Below are 26,689 nucleotides of genomic sequence, written 5' to 3'. Positions count from 1 at the left end.
TATTGCTTCTTGTAACGGAATAAACGACGAAACGGATCGTGTACCAGGAAAAAGGAAGCGAGAGAAGCACGATAATGGTAATCTTTACTGGCGATTACAAGCGAGCCTTAAAATCACGATACTAACGGGGGGAAAATTGAAAGAAAGAAAAGAAGGAAAGACGACCGCTAGCCTGTCGTAAATTAGCCCAATTATTGGAGGCTCGTAGAACTCGCGGTATCACGCTACGTAATCAGAAAGTGAAGCAAAGTTGCGAAATGCAAAATTCAGCGATCCGCGGTTGGCTCTTACAATAATACCGCGCGTAATAAAACGTAACAATGATAAAACGCGATTCACGCGACTGATTTATCGTTACGTATTACGCATCCTTCGTTCGATAACAGTCGATGCTAATAACCTCGCTGTCGACGGTTTGTAACTCGGCCCTCCGGTGTGCACGCAAAAAAAAAGACAACGTAACAGAAAGCCTCTTCGCGAGACGAATCGAATAATACCATTTCTAATCTGGAAAATGGTAAGGCTTTCAAAAATGGTACTGGAGATTGCAATTTTGAGCATGGGATGAAAGAAATCTCGAGTTGAGGTAGGACAAATGTACTTGAGGAAAAACAGAGTGGTGATAAAACGTAATCGTTCGGGCGTTCCTCGCGCGAGGATTAATGTGATCTAAATATTAATACTTTTCAAACCGTGTGGGTCACAATAGGTATGATAGTTTAATTAAAGATTGGATGAAAGACAGCATATCCTTGGATTCAATATTGAAATATTTCAATTACAATAAAAGGAAGCTGAAAGTAACATATACCACAACTTCAACTTCCATGTAATGGAATATTGCAAAAAGTACCTTTTGAACAATTTTTAAATCCTACTGAGAATTTCGAATTCCACTGTGACATTCAAGGCGCTCCAAAGACCACAAAGGGGGAGAATTCGAGGGAAGACTTTGAAAAGGGCAGAAGGTAAGTTCAGAAGCTGGTTGGCGGCTACCGTGTCTACGATGGAACAATGGCGAGTGGCACTTTTGCCTGGCTCGCGCTTGAATGCGCGCCGCGGTAGACCGTTGGCGAGATTAATTTGACAATAATTACTTCCTACTACCGTGAAAGGGTGGAAGTGAGCGTGCTTGTCTTCGTACTTCATTGTAAACGACAGTCACAGCTGGAAATCACTTGCTCCCGAGCTCGCCTGTACATTTAGGATACAATCGCGAGCACTTATTGTCAGTCATCTACATACTGCGATTAAAATAACAATTCTTTTGCAAAAAAGGTTTGTTTTCGGACATTATAGCCGCCCTCGCCTTAGAAAATGAAATAAGAATTCAATTTCACGGACCATTCTTCTGAAAACACCGATGACTAAGTTTGCTAGGTGAACTAGTTTCGGGGGTTCCTAGATAAACTAGTTTCTGGGGTTCCTAGATGAACTAGTATCGGGGTTTGCTCGATAAACTAGAATCAATGTAATGTGATTTAATGACAGTAACTCCTCCGACAAATATCACCATTGCTCGCTACACCTATGCTTAAACCATCAAATTACATCTCCACAATTAAAAAAACACACCATCTTGAATGTGATCTGTCCAGAACATCATTTTTCGAATGATATAAGATCAATGTTAGTTGGATCGAGATTGACCAGGTAAAATATGGTCCATAGTCGTGTTTCCTTCGAGCAACGGCGACCTCGGTACACGATTAAAAATTCATAAGGCAATCATTGAACGGTATTAGATAGATCACCGGTGCAACGAACGAGATAAACGTCCGGTGCGGCTCGAAAGCGCGTGACTACCAGTTTCGCGGCATTAATTAACCGACAAACTGGTCGCGCCGCGTTCGAAACTAGACTCTGCTAGGTGAGGCTATCGCGTAAGGTTCTTTCGAGCCGGCCGTTCCCCAACGAGCTGCACAAAGCGATCGACGTTTGAAAATGCGCCAAGTCGATCGGTTTAGCAAGGAAAACGTGTTTCGATTTAACCGTGCTGACCCTGCCACGTTGCTAAATACTTCCTCAACGTGCGTTCTAATCGACGTACGCGCGTTGCAGTCCGAGATTCAGGGCGAAAAATTGGCGACAGGTTTTTCAATTTAGATTGGATGTTTGTGAAAGGGAATAAGAAATGCAACGCGAACGCTTTATTCGCGTAAGTACGTGTTTACAACTTCAATTCCCCGTTTACTTGGTATATACGATAACTTATGAAATTCACTAACAACTGTTTAATTAATACCATATCTGCTGCAGTCATGTATGCGCGACTTCGCGATTTCTGTATACTATCTTGTACAGTTCGTATTTAACGTTTAACTCTAGAATACTATTTTTTTTTGTGTGTGCGCTTAATACTAACGATATGCAACATTTACGTGTATAGCTTGCAATGTGGTCTCTAGTAAATTCTATGAAATATTTATTTTATTTTTATCAGCATTTCAAGAATTTACTGTTCCTACATTCTTAATGTACAATTCAAATTTTTTTAAGTTTGCAAAAATTTATTCAGTAGAAAACAGATAAGAAATTGAAAATAAAAGACCGGTAATATTACTACTAGTTAGGCAAAAGAGAGGAAGTAATGGTTGAGCAGTAAATCTTGAAAATGTCAGACATGCACGTAAATATTACTAAGTAGGCTAACAAGATACAGCCATGAAAATTTGAAAAAATTCAATAAACGCTTCAAATTTCTTAAAAATGTTCCCCACCTGAAAATCTACCCTGTATCTCCCAACCTATCGGTAACAATCCAAGCACTTTGGGAAGTGAAGAAAGTCGCGGAAGGAACTCCGTAGGACCGTGGGACCGTGGGCCCGAACGAAATTCGATCGAGGAAAGTGAAAACCGCGATTTCGATTGAATTCCAACGGGTGTAATTAGCATAGCCGGCAAGAGAACGATACACGACAAAGGAGAAAGTTCATTCACCGATTGAATGAGGAACCGGAGGCCGGTCGTTTCGCAATCCCGCCGCGACCGATTTTTCCGACGAAAACCGTTACGAAACGATGAAAGAATTTCGCTTTTTTCCGCGATCGCGGGGGGCCGCGTGGGCGTGACCTACGTGTACGCGCGCGATCCGACGCGTTACGCAACCGCGCCAACGTTTCGATTGTCTTTAGCGGCGATTCACTGCGCGGTGTCACGTCGCTGGACCGAGGCGACACGAAAATTTTCAGGGTCGATTGGTCGCCTCGGGCAACGTTGACGGAGGATGTGTCGTCAGGTGGCACCTGGTACCGTAACCTTTGGCACGTGGCTGGCTGGTAGACGTCGATATCTATTTATAAGTGGGGCCTTCGCGGAAGGGACGAGGGTATCCTTCGATTCGGTGGTGGAAGGGGTTAGGAAGCTAATATCGAGGGATTCCGCGTAACTTTAATGCTCTGTGATCCACATCCCATATGTGTGTGGTATCATGATTCGGTAATCCGTTTGTATAGTACTGCTGGGAAATGAAGTTCTACTAGGGTATACTGCTGGTGCCATTTTTTGCCGAGCAGTCAAGCGGATAGATTAACGCAATTCGTGTAAAGTAAACAGTGTGTCATCTGATACATTGTTTTAAATTATTAGTTAGAAGAAGATGGTGTATGGATTGAAATGTAAGAATTAGTAAACAAGTGACTATTCACAGCGACAAACTTTATCGTCAAAGAAATGTGTCGCGATAAATTGGCCCTCGTTATAAGGTTTCTAAATTTCTATGTAAATTTCGGGTATTCGAATTGTTTTCTCTATCTTATTTACTTGTTAAGTGATTTTTAAGGAAATTCTATAGATATGTCTTTTCATGCGCGTTTATGTTTGAATTAATGATGAGCGCTATAGTTGGTTTTTAGATGCTATTACTAAGGATGAGGAATCTCTTTGTAGATAATCAGAAACAGATCTAATATGGAGTGATAGGGTGGATGTACCAGTGAATGGACATTTTTTTTATTAAAGCGAGTAAAATAAGTTATTAAAATAAGCAACTAATTAATTAGAGGCTTCTTTTAATCTCTTGCTTGCTATCGAACCAATCGCGCTGCAAATACAATTTTATAATAATGTTCATTCATCACCCTTAAGTGTTCATTTATTGGTGCGTTTACCCTATGGCATGTTTTGAGATGTCTGCGAATTGTTGAGATTCAAATGAAGCATCAGTTTTACCAAAACACCACACTGTGATTACAGCTACATAAATAAATTTTTCGAAGCCCTTGAAAGTGGCCTGAACGCAACCACCTTCGAAAACAGATGCTCGGCGAGCGCACGCCACGCAGAACCGGACAGCAATACGTACCCCTACGCGAAGTCGAAGACTTTCTTCCTCGATGCTTCGATGCCGACCAGCGAATTGCATGTAGGAAAAGTACGGGCTGCTCTTGGAGAAATCACTCACTGAATCGTCGAAGGGTTCCAGAGGATCCCGGTCTCGGGCGCGAGTATATACACTCGGGAGAGACACGGAGCTGCGAAGCGCGCACGCGGAGGAAAAATGCTCCGAGCACGAGCGTAAACATCGAACTGAAGCTGCCAGGCAAGCTGCACCGCAGCACACCACGCTAGGCCCGACCTTAATAGGCTGCTTTCACACCGAACGCTGCGCGCCGCTACTAATTGTAAGCGATCTCCGCAAGGGAAGACGGGGAATTCCAGCAGTTTCAATTTTCAATTTTCACTTCGTTCGACCAGGTCGAGTTTCACAAATCGACGAAGCGAAAAAAAATCGGAATTATCATACACGAATCAGTATTGATTTTCTATCAGAGGTGTGTAGGGTCTGTGGAAGACTGAAGATACTTTTCTCTTGAATTGGAGATCCTTATCTGTGCATTGTTTAAAACTTTATGGACGTTCGACGAGTATTGCGAAGAAATGAGACTGGAGGAATTCCGCACGCCATGTATGATAAGTTTTTAACTTTTATCCACGAAGGGTTGAAGTTGTATTTTCGCGTAGCAATTCTTTATTTACTGTAGTTTGAATTTTGATTGTAGCTAATAAATGTTGTGTGTAGTGTAGTAGTATAGTAGTTAAACCTGACGAATTGTAAGATATGGTAATTTTGTATATATTTCGTTCGCGTACAGTACTGGCTTTATTTATTACACGAGGCATTCCTATTTTATATGATTAGTAGTAAAAAAAATCTGAGTTAGTCCATTTTTGTTCTTAATGCCACATATATACATAAACGACATGTATCGATAGAAATATATGAATTTCACTAGCCCCCTCAGTTTCCAGGAAATCGTTTCCCAAACACCTCGCCAACTGCGGCGCCAGTGCCCAAGCGGCGTACTTGGCGAAATGACGATTAAATATTTATCGTAGTCGCAGTTCGCGGCTGTGTTCACGGGGTCCATAATTACGCGGCCCCGAAATAGCAGGTTCCTCGTCAATACTTTAACACAGCCGGTCAATGGCCCCGTCCGTGTGTTTCAAGTGTATACCGGGGGCCAATTTCTCTGCAGATCTTCGCGTACTTCCGTCATGCTCCCACTGTACGCGCTATTTGCAGTGTTACGCAGTTCTGTTCACTGCGCTCGACTGTGGTATAAACGCGCGAAGGAAGTCCCCAGGCGAAAATTGTTTCGCTTAATCGATGAGGCGACAAGAATACAGAATTCAGTCGATAGGAAATTCCATTCGGTGTATCAGAATAGAGGAAGGGATAGGAAGGCGATTGTCGACGAGGAGATTGGTGTCTCGTTGTGGACACGGCTTAAATCGAATTCCGCACAAAGGAAGGCATTCGATGGAAAAGAACCTGCAACGGGCCCGAGAGGCCCGCATCTTCCAGGCCCGAACCTAATTCATCTTAGACCCTGCGGTCGCACAATCACGCCAGATTTCACAGTAAACGCCTCCCTTCCGAGAAATCCCTGAACGGAAACGTCTATCGTTCACGCCGCTCGCTTGTTGTCGAGTTTCGAGGGGGCATTCGCGAACGAAAATTTCCTGTGAGCTCGGGCAAGTGTTGGTGCAATTGGGACGGGATCGGTCGGCTGCGAGAAGCGGTTTCCCCCACTCTTAACGTGCCCACTGCTGCGAGTGCCATTTCTGGTACACGGTTGTCTTGCGAGGCAGGGTTATTAGCAGAACTAACGATAAATACATACAAAATTTTGTCAAGCAGTAGCGCTTTATGAAGCGGATTATACAATATTTGGTGCACACGTTTAATTGTGCTCCATATATGCCGCACGTGGTCTCGGGGAGCAGATATACCGTGTGCCCAGATAGGGTACACGAATGACGTTATGGTAGATCTCCAACCCAGAAGTTAAAAAAAAATATGAAACTTTGGGGATATGTAGAGGATTTATATATACGTATTACGCATTCTTCTTTTGCTGCCCAAATTCACTCTAAGGGGGTGAAATTGGGCCCTGAAAATTATCCGATTTTATATTCTAACTCGCGAACTGTAAGAGCTGTAAGTTACCAAATGATAGTCTCAATTAAAAGAAGTAACTTTTGTCTAAAAACTCTTGTCTAAAGATTTTCTATCCCTCACAGTTTGGGAGTTACAATACAAAATCGATCAATTTTCAGGGGTCAATTTCACCCCCTTAGAGTGAATTGAGGCAGCAGAAAAATTGCATAATATTTCCATAATTTTTTTTTTCATTTCTGGGTTGGGAATCTTTCCTTCTAAAACTTATTTGTAAAAAGTATAACAAGCATTGAGTTCTCCACAGTGCAAGCTTATACACTTTTGCGTGTTCTTTTTGTTATTCAAACACAGTGGGCGGAGCTTTCTCGAAATATGGAGAAGCGAGGATAGCAAAGAAATGTGGCGGGGAACATGATTTCTTCCAGCGGCCACGAGTGGCTATAATTCATGTCCCCGATATAATCGAGAAGACTATAAAGCAAAGGCTTTAGTCATCAACGCGATTATCAATCAATCAATGTTTACACTCCGCGACACCTGAATGTGCAACGTAATAGAGCGCACTGTTTAATTCCCCGCGAAGCGTCTTTGGCGTCGAGAGTAAAAGCGACCATCCATCCATCCGAAGGCCGATTCACCGCGAACGAATTTTAATCTAACGTCGTCGAATTGTACGCGCGCTAGCAAATAACTCTCTCTCTTTCGCTGATCGATGGGACACGTCGCCGCGCGCCACGAGAAATCTTGTAATTAGTTTAAAATATTGCTGGGCCGCAATCGCGCAGATGGCTCGGGAACGTCTCGCGGAACGAGACTCTTTGCCGTGCTTTCGAACGCAAACACACCGGCGCACTTTGTTTCCCGAATGACGTAGCTGCGACGTAAGATATTTGAATTCTAAATTGCACCGTGACGGAATCAGACTTTGACTACAGATATAGGTTACGGAGAACGTGGTGTGACATTTCGAACGAACGAAATCGCAAATTAAAAGAAAATTAAATTATTGTTGATATTTTTTTTATTATAAAGGAACTTTTCCCGCAAATAAATAATAATAAATAATAATAATATTAATAATAGAATTGAATAAATAATAATAATAGTAATATATGTATAAAAATTTATGGGACACGTGAAAAAACACAATCGAAATTGTAGTATAAGAAAATAATTATTTTTTTAGTTTTTAGTGCAGTTTAATAAAATCGTTTAACATAAAAAAAATTATATATATTTTTATTAATAATTTATTTTTCATTAGTAACAAAAAATAAAAGTAAATAAGAGATCAGACAAAAGAAAATTAAATTAAAATCTAAGTAGTTACAGTCATTTGATTCCGGATAATTGCCTAAGAAACCCATCAAGTCTTCCTCGTTGCAGAATGTTTCTCTTCCATTTTAGATTCTTGTCATACTCCGTATCAAAATTTTAAGAAAACACTTAAAATTCAACCCCTTGTCTCACCCCTACAGTTAAGACATCTTTGTGGTTTCACTAGATGTAAAATGTGTAGTTCAATTACTGAAATTTGCAGTGCGTGGTGAGAGAAAAATTGGAATTTGTAAAAATGTACTTTCTAAGCTCGTGCTTCTCAATATTTGGCTTTTTACTCTGGAGTGCCAATGATTAACGCAGTGCCAGCATTAGTGCCATTTACCCTATGTACCGAAGCAATGAGAGAAGTCAATGGAAAAAAGGCAGAAGCGAGAACTTTACACTGAATACGTCGCCCGTCAAGCGACCTTGACTTTAAAAAGATCTGCGTTTATAAAAAGCTGCTTTTACAGCGAACACGTATGCTAACAGGTGAAGTCGGCCTCTGGTTATTCTCGTGGAAGTCGTGTATCAGTAGGGAATAGGTGTGTTGAAACGACCTCAGGAGGGTTAGCAGCGCTGATAACGATCAGACCGAGTGGAATCTTCAACGCGTTTCGAAATATAATTTCTCCGTTCAAGGTGGCCCGGCGATCAGCCTACCGTGTAGTATCACTTATATTACCTTAATCCCCTACTAACTTTTCTCGTACGCGATCATTAAAAGGTCAACTCCCGAATACGGAAGTTTAGTAAATAACGCTACTTTAGGAAAAGAATTTTATTTAACGAGCAATAGTTTCCTCAGAAACTTTTTCACTACCAAAAGACACCTGAAATTTACGCAAAACATCCATACACTCGGCTAAAATATATCCCTCCAAGTACCAGTGGCCCAACTTTATATAACTAGCATCCGTTTCGTGAACAATTCTGAAACATTTCATAAATACGGTCGTGGCGAGAGCCTAAGGATACTATTGTACGAGTATCTTTAATTAGGTATACAAAATGTTCTCAGCACCACGGTTGTGTTATTTGCGAGACATTTTGTCCCACGTATTTTATTTCGTAATTATGTTAAATATATTAAAAATATTTCTTAGTCTTTTATTTATTATAGTAGCGTAATATAGAATAGTGCCAAGGTTGCCCCACATACGTAGTTATGTCATTTCGTATCACATATCTAAATAATATTAAGCGTTAAAGCAGATGCCAACTTTGTGGCGTGAGAAACATCAGCAGCGATATTTTTCAGCCAAGTGTACATACAAACAACTAAACGTAATAAACCACCGCAGTCGCAGAATGGTGGAGCAGAATTCTACGCCGCAGTGATCTACGTATGTATTCTACAGGGGGAGGAAGAGTGTGCACTGTACCTCGTCGCGACGCGCAGACGAAGGCACTTTATCAGCCAGTTCCTTCAAGAAGTTCTCCGTGGCCGTGCTTCTCCTCTGAAGGTCGAGCTGTCCAGCTGCATCGGATCCTTTAGCGCTACCACCTCTCGCGAAATCAGACGAGCCAATTTCCAGCCCAGCAGAGTCCCCCCTCTCCCTCCCCCGATTCTTCCGGTCCTTCACGACGAACTCTGTCTCACCGTAGCATTTCTCCAAAGTAGCCGCTCGCTGCGGGGTCCCCTGCGAGTTCGGTGCCGACTTGGAGAACTCCACCTCATCCTTCGAGCTATCCGCGCTCCTCTGGCATATCCTCGGCGGATCTTGGTCCCGGAACGTTCTGCGCTGCCCCTTCGCTACTTCGCACATTTCCTTTCCCTTTCTGTCTCAACGTGGATCGATCGAACGCCTCATCGCGGCTCAAGATTCTACGTCACTGCACAGTTCCGCGTTTTCGTCAAACATCCCGCGACGCTGCGCCGCCGTTACTTCACGTTACAACGGAAGGTTGGGTACCGTACACTCGGACGGTTCAAATTCGACCAATCGCGGACCGGCTACCGTAAATGAGATTACATACAGTATGCACACTCGTTGGGCTACGGGGAACGTATGAAAGGTCCCGATGGGGAAAGAAGGGAATGGTAAATGTGGTTCGTAAGATCGATTCAATTCGGAGCAGTGGATTATCGTCGGTTTCGTTGACACGGTGGATGTTGACTGGTTCCCAGAGAGCGTATTTTCTGGCGACAGACTGAACCTCGTTTCCCCAACGCACCGCACTTCCGCAGCGTAGAGAGACGCGAACGATACTATCGCGCTAAGGGTCGAACGAGTCATGCGTCATACGGAAGGACATCTGTTGCCCTCCTTCCTCGACCCCTAGCGTACCTGCTCCCTTCGTCCTTGTCCCGCTTACCGTAGAGGAGATTCCGTCCCAGTGCCTCGTCCCTTTCGCTCCTGCAGTCGCCAACCCTTTTCCACAGGGGATAAAAATTGTTTCGTGGGGGACGACTCGTTAGGTTAGAGAGAACGCCGGACAGGGTTTCGTCGTATCGACGACAGTTAAACCGCTCGTGCGTCGATCGATTCGAAGGTTAAGAGTAGACAGACATTCTTCCGTGTGCCCGCGAGATGGCAGACTTTTTTTTTATTGTTGTAGGGGTTTGCGTACGTTTGTTGTACACCTGCGTTAATTCGGTTTGTGAAATGTGTGAGAAAGTTGGGAATGTCGTTATGTTGGAATACTCTTTTATTGGAAATATTTATTGGTTGCTATGGGCACGTGATTAGAAATTGTTATAAATTGTACGTCAACGTTTTTTCAGTTAAGGTTGCGCAACATTATTTGGGTGTAAGGCGATTTGTAGCTCAACGTGTAATATTGAATTATCTATTTTTGTAACTAGATATACGGCTTTAGGATATAGAACTTCGGATTAACTACTGTAGTCTTAAGATTTTAATGCTTATTATACCGTGCGTGTGGAAATGGTGGAGTATAGATTAACCATATTGATCGAACGCCTATGATCGTTTGCCGCACATGCTGAATTCACTGGTACTAATCCCACTAAATATAAAGAATTTAATGAAATAACGTTGTTCCCCTGTGGGACCACAATTATTCAAGGAGGAGATTATAGATTCGACCCGTATGTAATCTTATTTTTTTTTTAAATGTTTCCGATAAGATTTAATTTGAATTCCTACCACTCGTAGCATTGTAATCTTATTTTAGACTGAATCGATAACATTGGGTGTGACATGAAAATGGTAAGGGGGCTCGCGAGCCCCCCGAGCGTGTGACCCAAAATTACATCGCGTGATAGGTCTATCCTATGGCGGTATTCTCAGTCGCTACTTATTCTTAAGCAAATGCTTAAGCATGCGGCATCCTTTACTAGCTACTAGGTTAGTAGAGGATGCCGCATGCTTAAGCATTTGCTTAAGAATAAGTAGCGACCGAGAATACCGCCTCTACACTTGGTTGTGGTTAGATCTATTCTACACCTCGCCCGTGGTACATACGAGGAGAGCTGCGAATTTGAATAGGTATGTAGTTCTTATAGAGCATACATGTTCTAAGATGTAGTTTTGCATTGCATAACAAGAGAATAGACGAAAAATGGCGGACCAATCAAAAGTGGCCTTTTCGACAGCTTGCCAGCGCCATCGAGCAGCGGGCCACTGGAAGCACGTAGCTGACGATATATCGAACTATCAAGCTCAGACGAGTCGGACGATATTGAAATAACCGGTAGTGCTCGCTCTAACACTGCCGTGGACTCGTTCCCTTTTTGATCCCCTTTATATCGGAAACTAAGGTACATCAAAAGTCATGATGCAAGCTAGTTTTTGGAACTTGGTGACCACCTCTGTGAGAGTAAGTTTCCCAAGAGAACTACACAGTAATAAACGTCCTCCTTGGCGCACCACGGTCACGTATCGCACCATTCATTTGGAGTCTATTTCGTAACATTGTGAAGGACAGACGAACTTGCTGCACGCTATTTCGAATTCCTCAATGGACCATTATCGCCATCGATCCCCTGTTCACACGAACTGCTCAACCGAGCTTCTCGGACCATTAAAATAGCCCCTTGAATTCAATGTTACATGTAAATGCACACTCCTCTTACCTCATTGGTTATGTCACCTACATTTTCCCCCAGGTGCATTCATACCACTGACACATCGCAGAGTATGATTCAGTTAATCCCCGAGTAACAAGTATCCCCTTCTTTCTTGCCTCTCCTCAGCCAACATGCGTCAAGCGAGTCTTACCTGGCTTGACAGCTGCACAGCAGCGCAGGTACACCAGCGCGTTAGAGGCGGACATCGTAATAATAGGCAGCGGGCCTGGTGGCTACGTGGCGTCGATCAAAGCCGCTCAATTGGGTATGAAAACTGTTTGCGTAGAGAAGGAAGAGACGTTAGGTGGCACCTGCCTCAATGTTGGATGTATCCCGTCGAAATCTCTCTTAAACAATTCACATTTCTATCACCTGGCGCATAGCGGGAATTTAGATAGTCGTGGTATCTCAGGTATGCCTACGTTCCGGAGCTTTATTGTTATCAAATTGCTCTCTGTTCATTTTACTTTTCTAATTCCAGTCGATAACGTCAGACTCAATCTCGATAAGCTAATGGGGCAAAAAGTCAGCGTAGTGAAGGCATTGACAGGTGGTATAGCAGGTCTGTTTAAGAAGAATAAGGTAGAGTTGGTCAAGGGCCACGGCAAAATTACTGGTCCGAATCAAGTGACCGCGCTCAAGCCTGATGGCTCAGTGTCGAGCACGATTAACACTAAGAACATCGTGATCGCGACTGGCAGCGAAGTCAGTCCATTCCCTGGCATAGACATCGACGAGAAACAAATCGTTTCTTCTACCGGTGTTCTGTCACTGAGCGCAGTACCTAAGAGACTTATAGTAATCGGCGCTGGGGTTATTGGCACGGAATTGGGCTCCGTGTGGCAAAGGTAGTCCTTTTGTCGATACTCGACTGCTTCCACGACACCTTTAATTCTAATAGCTATCCCTTGCTACAGGTTAGGCGCCGAAGTAACTGCAATTGAGTTCATGCCAAATATCGGCGGACTAGGTATCGATGGCGAAGTTAGTCAAACGTTACAGAAAATTCTGGCTAAACAAGGGATGAATTTCAAAATGGGAACGAAAGTCACAGCTGCCAAGAAAGTCGGCAGCGAAGTTGTTGTTTCCATCGAGGATGCGAAAGATCCCAGCAAGAAGGAAGACCTGGTGTGTGACGTACTTTTAGTCTGCATTGGTAGAAGGCCGTACACGGTTAATCTGGGACTAGAAGACATGGGGATTGAGAGGGACGAGAAAGGCAGGATTCCTGTGAACAATAGATTCCAAACAGTCGTACCTTCGTGAGTGTGAGCTACGTTATAAAATCTTGCGATTGTTTCCGTGGTACTGATGGTTAAATTATATTTCCGCAGGATATTTGCCATTGGTGATTGCATCCATGGGCCAATGCTGGCTCATAAGGCCGAGGAGGAAGGCATCATTACAATCGAAGGCATTGCTGGCGGTAGGATAAAATACATAACGTAATTTTTCATTCGTATCGTAGAAAGCATCGCATCCAGTGTGCTGGTGATTTTCTCCCAGGTGCCGTCCATATCGACTACAATTGCGTGCCCAGCGTAATCTACACACACCCCGAGGTCGGTTGGGTCGGCAAGACGGAGGAGGACCTGAAGAAGGAGGGTATCGACTACAAAGTTGGCAAATTCCCACATCTGGCCAATTCCAGATCAAAGACGAATATGGACACGGATGGTTTCGTCAAGGTTTTAGCCGACAGCAGTACGGATAAAATATTAGGCACCCACATCGTCGGCTCGGTGGCTGGTGAGCTCATCAACGAAGCTGTCCTCGCTATGGAATACGGAGCGAGTGCAGAAGATGTCGCGAGAACGTGTCACGCGCATCCCGTAAGTATTCGAAAGAAGTTGGATGGAGCGTCGAGTAAGCGATCCCTAAGAGCGACACATGATTCTCTTTCTTATTTTAACAGACATGCGCCGAAGCTCTGAAAGAAGCCAATCTGGCCGCGTACTTCGGAAAGCCCGTCAACTTCTAATTATCATCAGTTAAAAATCATGGAAAACACTGTGTACTTTGACTCGCCGTAGCTTCGATCTAGTCTACGTCCTAGCGACACTTTGCGCCACAGATTTCAGCGCATAGATTTCATCGTCGCTTAATCGCATAAGGAGACAACATTGTAAATAAAAGTCTAAAACAATTTATGAAAATATCGCTTCTTTTATATTAGGTATACCTGTGTTTGTCGGCTATTGTATTTATTATAAATAAATTATCAACACACACCCGCGTAGCTTCTGGCGCTTTACTAAAATGATCTTCAACTTGAGGAGACAAGTTTCTTACGAACAATATTCATCAAAATTCCTTTACTCCATTTCGTAAGTGGGTTGACGTACGACCGTAAGAATTTAAAATTTCTTTTCCACACGTCACAAAGTGCCGCAAAGTGGGGGTAACGCTCCGCCCCCAGAGGCAAACCTGCGCGTTTTAAATAGCCAAAGCTTCAAAAATTACCCACGTACTTCAAAATAAATTATACATCTCTTCACATATCCCCACCAATTCAGTTCTATAATTCCATCTGCAAAAGCTATCGTGACTACTTCGTTACAGCAAACAATTAAACTCCCCCTGTACCTATACCATTCATTCCCATCAAGAGCCCAATCCGCAATGTTTTCTTTCTCAAACAGCGAAACAAAGAAAATCTCCTCATTGCCTCGAAGGTATAATAAGAAAGAATGCCAAAAAACAAATTTCTATAATCACGAATCCAACGCAGCTCCATTCCCCACCAAAATACACCCCTGCACAGCACGTGACCGGCGCAGAAGCAGCAGCGTTGCCGACAGTCGGCCGCGGCTGGTCGCGGCCATCGGCAACGTTGCTCTCGCCGCGCAGAGAGAGAAAGAGTGCCGCAAGGGTGGCACTTGTGCGGTCCAACACACCTAATGTTTGTGTTTTCCAATTTCTCGTGATATACTGTGAGAGTGGTTCGCGGTCGTTTGGCGAGGCATGTAGCGCCGTCGTCGAGGCCCCCCTCCCTGAGATGTGGACGACCACGAAAACGACGAAATACGGTGTCGGTGAGTTCTCGTAGGCGTTCGTCAGCTCCTTTGCTCCTACGTTTCATTTCTTCGCCGATTAACACGCGCCGACATCGGATCTGTCAAACCACCCGTCTCGTCCTCGCGAGACGTCCGAGTCCCTCGGAGGGAGATCTCGATGATTCCCCCCTTGACAGAACGGCGTCGCGCTAACGATCGCCGGGGCACGGGTGGTCCCCGTGCACCGGAAACTCCTGTGTCAACGATTTTAACGAGCGTCTCGAGACGTGTCGGCTGCACGCCGTTTCGGTACGCTCCGTGCCACGATGCTGCCCGCCAGATACGTCCTCGCCGCGCCGTGCCTCTGCGTGCGCGTGTACGTGTGCCGCTATTCCTGCGCGCGTGTGTCGCCGCTCTGCCATTCATGCATTGATCGTGTATGCGAGCACCGAGGCCCATAAAAAGAGAACGCTCCGTGCCGACTCGCCGCATTAGCGTCTCATCTTGTGCTTGTTGATCCTGCCCGCATTACTGTGCCCCTCCCCCGGCGTATATCACGGAATTAAGAAGGAACACTGTGCGACACTGTCACGTGACCGCTCTTGTATGGTAGCTGGAATAGGTATAGCGAGGTGGTACGTTAAACGATCGAGTGGACTTCGGGTCGTTAACTTCTCACGTTTCTGTTAAGTCGAGTTCTGCTAAGTTTAATTATATAGGGGCTTGAAACATGCTCTACTGAGTTTAGCAGCTGATTATGCTCTTACTAGTTGGGATACTTTTGATCCTCCACCACCCTCGAATGTCCCTCGGTATCGATGCGCGTATAGGGAAGCGTGGCGAGCTGTACAAGGCTTCAGGAGTCGGATGGAAGAATCGTTTTATCTGCGCGTTCAGCCACGCAGTAATTTTTACGTTATTCGATTAGGGAGTTGGTTTCAGTGGTCAGCTGATGCTAATGATTTTGAGCGTACAGCGTTGCTAGCAGCGAGGCATCCGTCAGTTGTACGGACGTTTAATTTTGTTTCGTCTGCACGTCTGCTGGCTATGACAATCTGGGCATTCTCGACGCCCCACCGTCGCTGTTTACCGGACGGGGATGTCACATCTTTGACAAGACTGATTGCTTTGACATTGTTTTCCTTAGTTGGCGGCAGCATGCTCGCACTGGTAATTCGTTATGCTAGTTAAAATGGACATGTTCCTCGAGCGTCTGCGCAACGAATCGGCAGAAATATGAAATTAGTACTCGAAGCTTCAGTCAGTCACCATATTGGGTCTTGAAAAATGTCCCTTCGATCTCTTCTTAGTCTACGACCTCGCTATACCTTTTCTATCTACTATATTCGACATTCTACCTTCGTTCTGGATTTTCCAGTCATTCTGTCACCCAAATGAGGATAGGCGTGCGAATTGAATGTAAAAAGGCAATTGAATTAAGCGGAAATGCTCTCGGCGCTCCAAGTTGGGCGCAATCCCGACCCCTGAACCGGAACGGGATGGAAAAAGAGATAGCAATGTTAAGAGCCATTAAGCGCGCTGAGCTCGGAGTTTGTCACACAATAAAGTGCGCGATGAACGCTTCTGTATTACTTTCTCGCGATTAAATGCTCGTGTCGTTGCATTCCTGCGTCTTTGTTACAAATATAGCGTGGTCACCGCGATTTTTTCCTGATCGAACACGTTCCATCGCTGATGCAGCTCTTTACAGAAACCCTCGTCAGAATAAATTCTATCGTAAAATATGACGAATCGTGTAGGCTTCTCGGCCGATACTCAAGCGCCCAAAATACCGGCGGAGATCGTGCTGGAGATAGTCAGTAAAGCTATTTCGACAATAGGGACTAGAGTCCGCGACACGAATAAACCATAATCTTTCAATCTATCAATCTCCGCTGTTATCTACACGCCGGTGTTCCCGCGTGTTGTTTCTTTCACCGATCAGGAGCGCGGGAATCGCGATTGGCTGGTGAAACGTATCTACACCGTTTCTGTGCCGCGACTGTGAGTTCCTCGAAGTTGCAGCGTTTCGTCAGCGACATGCCCACTCTTATCTTCCTCGTTGTCTCGGAGCTGCAATTATCATTGGGGAACCTGCGACGGCCATCTGTATAAAAGACCTTACAGTTTTCTTGGTAATACCACTTGTCCCTTCTCGACTTAAATTTGTGCACTGCTCAGTGTTTCGGTATACTCAAAGTGAAACTTAAATTCCTCTTTAAAGTGGTGTTAAGATTCAAGATGGACGTATGGTGCAACGGACCTTTCGGTCGATTTTAATTTCAATCTTCTGCCACTGGTGTCGTGGCCTAGTTTAGAGTCCATGCCCACAATTTTCACGGCAGTTGCACCGTCCAAGCTAATAGCCTTTGTCTCGCGATGAGACAGCCTCTCGACCAAAGTCCTTGCGTCACAACCATCTTTCTTTCGCGGTCGGCACGGTGTTTCTGATCGTGGCCTGCGTCACGACGATCGCTCGATTCGATCGACCTGACGCAAGCTGCACCTTGGAATGTAAACTGAATGATAGCTGCTGGTATCAGATTGCAGGCTCGAAACGTTTCTTCTTATTAAAATTGGAAGCCCTGTCATTTTTTAGAAGCTCGAGCTTGGAAGTCTGTATTGAATATATATGCGCGCACTACTTTATGAATCGCTTCCACCTTCAAATCCATTTTCTCAAAAACGGAGGTCCTATCGAAAAAAAAATCATTCCACGCGTTTGATTTATTTTTTTGTAAGGATTCAGTTGATTCGCTGTCGCGCCACATTTAGTCGTACAATTCTGTTATTTCATGAATTTTATATTTATTATATTCCGAATTTGATTTCACACTTACTTTTTCACTTATAATCACTGCTTTTTTCACAAAGCACCTTGCTTCAGGATTAGGTTTAGTAGAAATGGTCGTGTTACTAATAAAAACGATTACCGTGACGGTTTTTATGGCCCCGTTTCCGAACTTCAGGCAACGACTCCCATTCGTCAACTTCGATTCGACATTCTGGCGCATCGTCGATCGATCGAATCTCACCAGGCAAGCATAAAATCGAATTCCTTATCGCGGACGCGCACCGACCGTCCTGATAATTGCGTTGCCCGGCAAGTTCTTGCGAATTATCTCCAAGGACGCTGGAATCGTACCGTCCTCCCATTTTTTCCTTCCGCCCGATCACTTTCGTCCGACGTGCGTCTCTCTCGCGGAATGAACCGTCAGTAAGTAACTCGACCTTGGAATTCTTAACGATTTTCCTGATTACGTGTACGCTCGACTTTGTTCGTGCGATTGAACTTTTTTGTTTTTCTATGACTATGCAAGGAATCTTTCTCAGAGATTTTAGACGTTTTTGGAGCTGGGAAGTTGATTAGAGAATTTGTCACAGTTAGAGGTAGGGATAAAGAGGAAGTCGTAGAAGGTTAGTTTTTGAGGTGTACCAGCTTCTGTAGTACACTGATTGTTAAATATCCATATCATTGTTATTTAACTCTTCGTGGTCACACGGGATGTATCGCACCCCAGGCAAATTTCTGTAAATTTTTAGACCTTGATATTAAAATTTAAAAATTTGACTTTTGAGGAATTTTACCATAAAAATCGCTTTGTGAACCCCGTGTGACCAATTTCTGATTATAAGAAGGTGTGACCACGAAGGGTTAACCCTTGTACGGGAATTGGTTCGTTTTCACCCAAAATCGAGTCACAAATCCTCATTCCTGCTTTACTAATTTATTATTTAGACTAAAATTCTTTTGTATCTTTAAATAACTAATAACCGCCAATAATCAATAATAATATATTATTCAATTTTTTTATCGGAGAAATTTAAGAAGTTCTTAAAACGTTAAACCGTAATAATTGAATGAACTGAGTTGTATTTATGTATGCTCGTTTCTTGTAGATATTTGATATTGGGCCAATTTGACAGAGTTTTATTTATCTGTGTAAGTTTATAAATTCTGTATAAGGGTTAAAGGAGATTCGAATATTCTCACAATAGTAATTCTTCTTTACTTAAGATTATATCCAAGGTTTATCACTATTTGGGGACTCAAACTGTGTAAGAGAGTGTAAAGATAAACAGATAAAGAAAAAATGGGGGAAGTGCCCTGCCTTAGACACTCAATATGTTTGAACCAAGGACCAAACTTGTATACATATACTGCAGTCCATAAGTATTAGGATACCTGCTGTATTTTTTCCACATTAATATGATATTTGATATAGCTTGAATATATTCCACTGCTTTTAATTTAAAATATAAAATAATTTTTACTGCTTCTAATTTAAAATACTAAATAAAGTAGAATTTATTAGAATTCTTCAATAAATTTGCATTCTTTTTCACAATAAATTCCACACATAGGTGTTCTAATATTTATTAACGCAAGTGTACCTATATAGAGATCATCAGGAATGCGAGAACTTGCGAGAAACAGAATCAATTAGAGTTTCCCTCTAGTATACACTATATCAGTATACACAGACCCCACGACAGAGTCCCGCTAATCCGAAGTTCGCTTAATCCGAGTTCCCAATAGTTGCATCGTGTTCAGCCGCCATATTTCGAATTACCGCTGCTCCACTGCCCAAGTCGAGCTTTTCTACCGAAACTTCGCACTGAAGTTCCCGAACCGAGTGTAAATTATCAGATTCAAGTTTTATCCCCCGAAGGAATTTCAATAAAATTAATACTTTCCTTGGTTAAACCGTTCAGATGTCGGCTACTAAATCCTGTTTGACGTAAACCAGCGTTCGACCAGTTTCTGTGAAAAATTCAGCCCGCCTCGATCGACCAGGGAAATGGAGCGCCTAGCCCAGCGTCGGGGCTATCGCCCCGGAAAATCTCGGAAAGCCTGGCACTGTTATCTCGACTTTCCTCCCACGCGTTCACGATGCCACTCGGATCTGAAATACACGAGCTTTAAGAATGCTCCGGAGCAGACGCACTTCCCTCGATTGCTTTCCACTTTTGCGGTACTCCTTCCCCTCTCATCTATCCTCCGACTTATCGATTGCGAGCTGATTGCACTTGCACGCTGCAACGATGAATCTCAGGCACTTTGAGAGCATCGTGGTTGAATTATAAGATCCAACGCTGTTGACCTGCCAACGAGGGAAAACTGTACTCATCAGCCGAAAGTGCTTCAGTACTGCGTCAACCGAGGTAACTCGTCGCAGTTGAATAATAAATTGACACCTCAACGATGGCTCACGCGATATCACGCGATCCCTAATTAACCAAATTACCAAATGGCCCAATTTCAGTGAAATTTTTTCCTCTCATTTTTCATTATATTCTGAGAACCTATCTACAGACGTGGACAGAATAAGTTGACCCCCCCTCCCCTAGTCTTATTTAACCCTAGATTACTAAACTATCGTAAAAATTACAACAAATCGACGATTCCTAGAAATCGTTAGAAAATAAAATAATGCGCTTTGTGTCCACCTAATAAGTCAATGAAAATGACAACCATCTTTTGCATGAAATGTAAGAAAGCAATACGTCGGGCTCATAATATGAGTCTCTATTGTGCCGAATAAAAAACATTTCATTTCTTACTGTTTTTTTTATCTCTTAAGCTACTTTTTGGAACTACTTGTATTTTATTTTAAAATCGTATTGTTTAGTAAAAACGTCACTCGCGGGGTAGTTTAGTGATGTAGAGATTGATAAAGAACTTTGTGGCACTGATGTGGCCCAGTTAACAGTTTGATGGAATATTTCTGTGAAACTCCAGATGGAGAAAGGAAAGCAATCGCAAGATAGAACACCTCGCCCCTGCATCGTGCTTCGAGGACTTGAAGGGAGAGGGTGACATTCGATCGCTAGCAGGCGGCAGGATGATTTCAGATGTCATTGTTTACGGTTTCTTCGGGGTCCAACCCCGATTCTGTGCCCCACGGCCGCCCCTAGGCGCTGCGACCCTCCAGTCGGGTTTCCCCTCCCGCGCTACCAAAGCATTTTCACGCGGCTGGATCCGCTGCTCCCGTCTACAGGGCTATCTGAAACTCACGAATATTGTGTTCCTCGTCGTCTTCGACGAATCGATTCATTCCTACGTGGATAGCCCACGGAATGGACGCTAAAATTGATTTTGGGTGTATATCGCTCGAAATGAAACGAGGAAAGCGAAATTTGTAATAGCGACTTGAAGAGTCCTTGCAGAAAACATTGCAAGTGCCAAAATTAAAAAAAAAAAATGAGAGTCTAATTTCATGAAACTGATGACCAAATAATTAAAAAATAATATCTAAAATAATGAAATAATTGTCTCACGAGAAGTCTGCAATTTGATTGAAAATAGAGTCTACATATGTATGTAGATGTACCTATTTCAGTGACGAAATTTTAGCTTCTTATCGCTTGAAATAATTAGCTACTGGAATAATCGTTCTAAAGTAATTCCATTCAAATTTATGCGCGAATCTACGAAAGCCCTCGCGTGACCCACTGCAGCTCGGATAAGCAGGCTCGATTATGTAATTGTATTTTGCAGAAAGGGCGGGGAATGCGCCTTTACACGCCCTTATCTCGATCATGCAACATTGTACGTCGAGGAAAGTCGAACAAGCCACGGTCAATTACCGCGGTATCAGCCGTAGATCTCGTTTACTTATTCATTTATGCGCGCACGCACGCGCTCGCCTTCCGTAATGCTCTTTGCCTTTCTTTCGTCCTCTTATTCCCCGCAATCCATTTTTACGAGCTTCTTTGCCTTTTATCCGAACGTCTCTCATCCTCTTTCCACTATCCTCTTTTACCTCTTCCATTCTTTTCTCCTTCAACAAGGCCTCCATCTTCATCCATAACCCTTCTCTGTGATTTCTACGCATTCTACTCGACGAGAAGGTGAAATCTTCAGAAAGAACCGTACTTCGCAAACGAACCGTTTGCTCGTAAAAGGATATTGAAGTTTCAGCCAATTAGAGCGCGCAGCGTTTCCTCTGGGGCGGAGCGCCCCCTCCCCTCCCCTCTGGATTGACGGCGCGCGGAGGGGATACGTACCGCGTTGAAGGCTCGAAGCGGGTGGAACAATTCTTTGCGACGTGTATGATGTCCTTTCTTCTTTCCTTCGATACGGATCTACTTTTGTGCTCTCTGTCCACCTTTCCCCCGTTTTCAGAAATTGTGTCCGAGTTCACGGTCCGCTCGCCACGTTCGATCCAGTCGTTGCCAAATTTCTGAAGTCGGGAAGCTTATTGGCGATGCCGCAGGGAGTCTCGAGGATCTCCTCGACACAGAACCCTCTCAATATGCAGCAAATTTGGTATATAGCGAGTAGAATGTGTTCCTTGGATCTCCACGAGCAAACGCTATTTGTGGATGACGAGTTTGGCTATTAAAGAGGGTGTTTTATTATTGATCCCAGTAGATTTATAGATGAAGAAAAAAAATTCATATGAAGCTGACCCCAAGTCCTCCCCCAGTTTTCAAATATTACAAGCACTTGGAAGTAGGTTAAGTCTAATCCTCGCGTTCATTCTTAGTTCGAAATGGGACACAGTAGACACGCAAGAATATTGATTATTGTGACGAGAAAGGTCCCTGGAATCCATGCAGCCGTCCAATTTTCGGCTTTCCATAGGGGGTGTCCTCGATTTATGGAGCACCCCGACGAAGCGGTGAACACTATGGAGAGAGCCTGAAACGAAACAGAGGGAGAAAACCGTGGATTCTCTTGCCCGTCGCGCGAGGAGACCACCGGGTCCCCCATCGCGAACGTTTTACAAGGGAGAAAGGGAGTTATCGATTTAATTCCCCGGGAAAACTCGCGTGGGGAAAACCAGTAGGGGCTTTGCGAAGGTTCTGACGTCTCCCTTTGTTCGATCCTGTCAGCGGCGGGGGATGTGAGCGAAAAATTCCCGTTTTTTCCACCCCCGTGACCGGGAATCGCGGTGGAAAATTCGCCCCATGTGTCTTTGGCGTTTCCCCGCCCGGGGGAATTGCAGAATTTAAGGAAGAAGCTTCGGACCTTTTTTCTGCTGTCATTTACCATTTGGGAGGAGGGAGGGCTTCGCTTGAGTAGCTGAATGAATCGGTAGGAAAAGAATGGATATGGAAATGGAGGTCGAGTGGAATATTGGGAATTGAGTTCGCTTTAGTCTAGTGCCCCAAAATTTACAAAATTGCAGAATTTCTGAAAGTCTAAAATTTAAAATTCCCACAACTACGGAAATTTGAAACTTGCAACATTTAAAAATTCAAAAATTTCAAATTCACACAACTACAGAAATTCAAATTTTCAAAATTTAAAAATTCCAAATTTCCACAAGCACAGATTTTCAAATTCCGACGTCTCCAGTTCCCAAAAGTCCAGCAAATTCTTTAAAATTAAAAAATGGTTTTCAAATTCTTTAAAAAGTTGCATGCGAGGTGATTGTGTCTCGTGCGAAGAAACAGGCAGCTCGAAATCACCGAGCGTCCCGCCGAGTATCTACGAGCATTGTCCTGTTTGATTGGTAGTGGGCGAATAAACGCGTAACACACATTCCGCGGCCGCCGCCGATGGGACGTAAATACGCTCGATGAAAGTTTCCCAACGCGGAGGCCGAGAGGCTCTGGCCGCTCATTCGGATGCGTCTCGCGTGCGTTTCTCCGTCGGAGGAGGACCGGAAGCTGGCTCGTCGCGCGTGCATCGTCACGCGTATCCGGTGCCCTGGAGTTCGTTTATCGCGGCCTGACACGTCCACGAAAGGACACATTGGGGATCCTCTTCCCATCTTCTTCTACGTCCGATCCCTCTTTCACTTGTGCGCCACTTCTCTCTATATACTATTATTCATTATTATGCAGACTCTTACGGAGTTTGCAGTTTGCTTCTTTGCGAGATACTCCACCATTTCCAGTAAAAACGGACGCACTGTATATGGCGGACGATCAAAAAGAATTAATGAAATTTGTAGGATCTACCGAGGTACTTAACCTTTTGCGCTCCGAGTATGATACTGTAGTTTCAATCAGCGTTATATTCTGGTTTCATTAAACTTCACAAGAATGCCAGAGTTCCGAACTCTTACTGATTTTGAAATTACTCTGCTAAATTATGGGATCAGGAATACCCATAAAAGTGAGCTGGGAATAAGAGACCCGTAAGGGTCGACTTTGGTGGAGTTGGTTGGGCGCCTGGCCAGCAGGTCGCGTGGGTTTTAGTCTCACCGCCCCGAGGTCCGTTTTTTCAGTCGCTCCCACACATAAGAATTACGAAACCTGGTTTCTACAATGTTATATTATTCGTAATTGTAAAAAATTCTGTACTTAATAATTTAATAATAGTCGTCTCGCAAATACATTGGAGCACGATAAACTAACATGGTGTGTAAAACAGTTTTTAGGCCATTACGCCGTGGTTCGGACTAAAACCCCAACATTCAGATTTCCCTTCATGCTGGTACATGTACCTATTTAAAAATTCATGGAGAATGGACTTCCTCCTCAGCCAGGGGGCCATCTGCGGTCCGCGAACCATAATATTTGCACGTCTAAAGCTGGGTCCAGACCTGAATGAGTATACGCTGAGCAGGCTGAGCGCGCACGAATATTTTGATGTGGACGGGTGAAACGGTAGCCAGGACCGCATGCTTCTACGTAAGAATGGATGAGCGTGAACGCATATGCTAGTGTGGACGTGTCATTCGTGGTGACTCGGCGCATGCGACCCGACTCGCGAATGCCGTTGTCGGTTTTCTTCCGCACATCATAGGGAATTTGGAGTGCATGCGTTCAGCGTGGAAGATAGAAGCAGATGTGATACTTTTCTAAAATCCTCGATGTCTCGAATTTTCATAATATTGAAATATATGGTAGTTACCTGCTTTCGGTGTTTTTTACGAAACCCGCCTACAGAAATTAATTTTAATTACCTAAATTATTGAAGGTATGGACTCGCGTGTTTTTTTTTAATCACGAAGGATGGATCTATGTGAGTGAATTTAATCCATTGCTAATATTGCCATAAACAGTTAATCAAAAATCTAAAAATGATATTTTCAATAATATAATGCAATAACCATATGATAGACTTTAAAGCTCTATTTTACTGAATAATTTGTCTTTCTTTTCTTCGCTACACCCTGCATTGTTCTTAATTCATACAGCCTGATCGACTCGCTGTTGTGTTAAAAAATCACACGAAACTATTTTTAACGAATTCAGCTTGAAATGATATAAATCAATTTTTCACGAAATTTCCTTCATTATGGTCCGAATTACGTCGTTCTTGGTGTTAGTTTCATCGGCGAAACACAAGGAATCAATTGACGTCGTTTTCGCAAAGATCTGACTTTTTAATGGTATTCCAACCGTTTCGAGGGTCGAAACCCATAAAATTCGGTGAAGCACTGTGGGGGTTGTCCTCGCCATGGGGTATCAGGTGGCACCTCTTTGATAGGCGTCGCTGGAGAATCACCCTGTATTGGTAAACAGGATGACTCGGAGGGTTGAGCTGTATGTTTATTTAGCTAATCACACCATCTTTACGACTCCGGAGTGGGCTAAGCTAAGCACAGAAGTTGGCGAAGAAAGACACAATGGTACTTTCGACCCCTCCGCATGCGTCATTCGTGCGCGCTCAGCCTGCTTGGCGTATACGCATTCGGGTCTGGACCCGGCTTAATGCGACGCTCGATAGGCAGAGATCTCTGATCTCCTGGTCTTGCAAAAGTGAACGCCTCGGAAAGGCTCTCTACGTCGTATCCCAGTTAATCTAAAACAATCCTATTGTGTCTTTCCACAGCTGTGTACAACTGGCGAGGCGACACGCGCTATGGTCTCCCCCTGGAGATCGGAGAGACAGTGCAGATCCTGGAGGAGTGCGCAGGTGAGGCGATTTAATAATTTCCCAACCAAAAACACCCCTAATAGGACTAAAAGTAAAACAAGTCGTTTTCTCCTATAAAAAATACAACTCGCACAGAATTATTACTTAAAGATAGATAATGATTCCTGATCTTCACGAATGGATCCACAGAATTCATCTTGACATCCCATCTCCTTCGCCAGAATCCATAGCAGTAAAAGCAATTAACCTCCCTTATAATATCAAGGTACATTCTGCGGCAAATGTACGTAATAACTGCCCAGGGACCTGCATGCATAAATTCACCAGTTGAACTAGCGATCGTTACCTATTCACACCCTATATAATCATCAAACATTCATGACGAGGTAACTCGCCCGCCCCAGTTAAAAGCTTCCAGGATACCCAAGTTGCAAGCGTGCTGAACCGGTTGCTGGTTGCAGGGTGGTACAGGGGCTTTTCGACGAAGAATCGCGCGGTGAAGGGGATCTTCCCCAGCTCGTACATACACCTGAAGCCATGCAAGATCGAGAACGAGGGTCTGTTCGAGTCTGTTATACCCCTGGAAGATCCTGTGGTCCGAGAGGTCACCCTGGTCCTCCGAGAATGGGGCGGTATCTGGAAGAGGCTGTACGTGGTGAGTGCAAAAGGGCGGCTGAAATCCAAGTCAGACCGTGCTTCCAGTCGTACAGCGATATTCAAGCAGTTGCTGTACGTATCTTGCAACTAATTCGAGCGTGCACTGTTCCTTGGACCTGTCCAGGATCGGGAGAACTACAAGTTCGACACTCTGAAGAAGGTGATGAGGGAGCTGCTGGAATGGAGACGGCAACTTTTAGCTGGCACGCTCACCACCGATCAGACGAGGGAGCTGAAGCTGAGGATCATCAACAAGGTGGACTGGGGGAATCGGTAAGTCAGCATTGACCACGATACTACTAGGGATAACGCTGGCGGTTGTTGGAAGCGAGAGGCCGAAATTTGAGAGTATTATAATGCAACGTCTCATCGATCTCCACCAGTGTGCCTATAATGGAACGATTACGAGCTTCCTACTGTCGTTGCTTCCAGTGTAATCTGCTGAGAAATAGCACGGGAGAGATTGCTGGTCTAATTCTGAAATGATTTTCGCT

General features: G+C 44.0%; 3 protein-coding genes across 8 annotated transcripts in view; 2 read left to right on the top strand and 1 right to left on the bottom strand.

The window, feature by feature from the left end:
- Positions 1-10,044, bottom strand: part of LOC143366114 (uncharacterized) — a 35,734-nt gene extending 25,690 nt beyond the window's left edge. Inside the window, exon 1 of one of the 2 annotated variants that reach the window (XM_076806902.1) lies at positions 9,109-10,044. In XM_076806902.1, the coding sequence (XP_076663017.1) occupies positions 9,109-9,492 (384 nt within the window). In that variant the 5' untranslated portion in view covers positions 9,493-10,044. The remainder of the gene's footprint in view (positions 1-9,108) is intronic. The other variant, XM_076806903.1, reaches the window with a different exon arrangement.
- A 1,274-nt stretch (positions 10,045-11,318) lies between these two features.
- Positions 11,319-13,992, top strand: LOC143366110 (dihydrolipoyl dehydrogenase, mitochondrial). Its single transcript, XM_076806896.1, has 7 exons — positions 11,319-11,509; positions 11,886-12,171; positions 12,241-12,607; positions 12,677-13,021; positions 13,094-13,185; positions 13,266-13,591; positions 13,675-13,992. Exons 1-7 carry the CDS (start codon positions 11,465-11,467, stop codon positions 13,738-13,740), a joined length of 1,527 nt encoding a protein of 508 aa, XP_076663011.1. The 5' UTR covers positions 11,319-11,464; the 3' UTR covers positions 13,741-13,992.
- Positions 13,993-14,549: 557 nt separating this feature from the next.
- The window catches only part of Spg (dedicator of cytokinesis spg), a 55,293-nt gene continuing 43,153 nt past the window's right edge, over positions 14,550-26,689 (top strand). For 3 of the 5 annotated variants that reach the window (XM_076807250.1, XM_076807251.1, XM_076807249.1), the window contains exons 1-4: positions 14,550-14,794; positions 25,494-25,577; positions 25,943-26,193; positions 26,320-26,468. In XM_076807250.1, the coding sequence (XP_076663365.1) occupies positions 14,758-14,794; positions 25,494-25,577; positions 25,943-26,193; positions 26,320-26,468 (521 nt within the window). In that variant the 5' untranslated portion in view covers positions 14,550-14,757. The remainder of the gene's footprint in view (positions 14,795-25,493; positions 25,578-25,942; positions 26,194-26,319; positions 26,469-26,689) is intronic. The other 2 variants (XM_076807253.1, XM_076807252.1) reach the window with 1 other exon arrangement.

Source organism: Andrena cerasifolii, chromosome 2 (assembly GCF_050908995.1).
Source record: "Andrena cerasifolii isolate SP2316 chromosome 2, iyAndCera1_principal, whole genome shotgun sequence".
In the NCBI taxonomy this organism is placed as follows: domain Eukaryota; kingdom Metazoa; phylum Arthropoda; class Insecta; order Hymenoptera; family Andrenidae; genus Andrena; species Andrena cerasifolii.
This window is presented reverse-complemented; position numbering and strand designations above follow the sequence as displayed.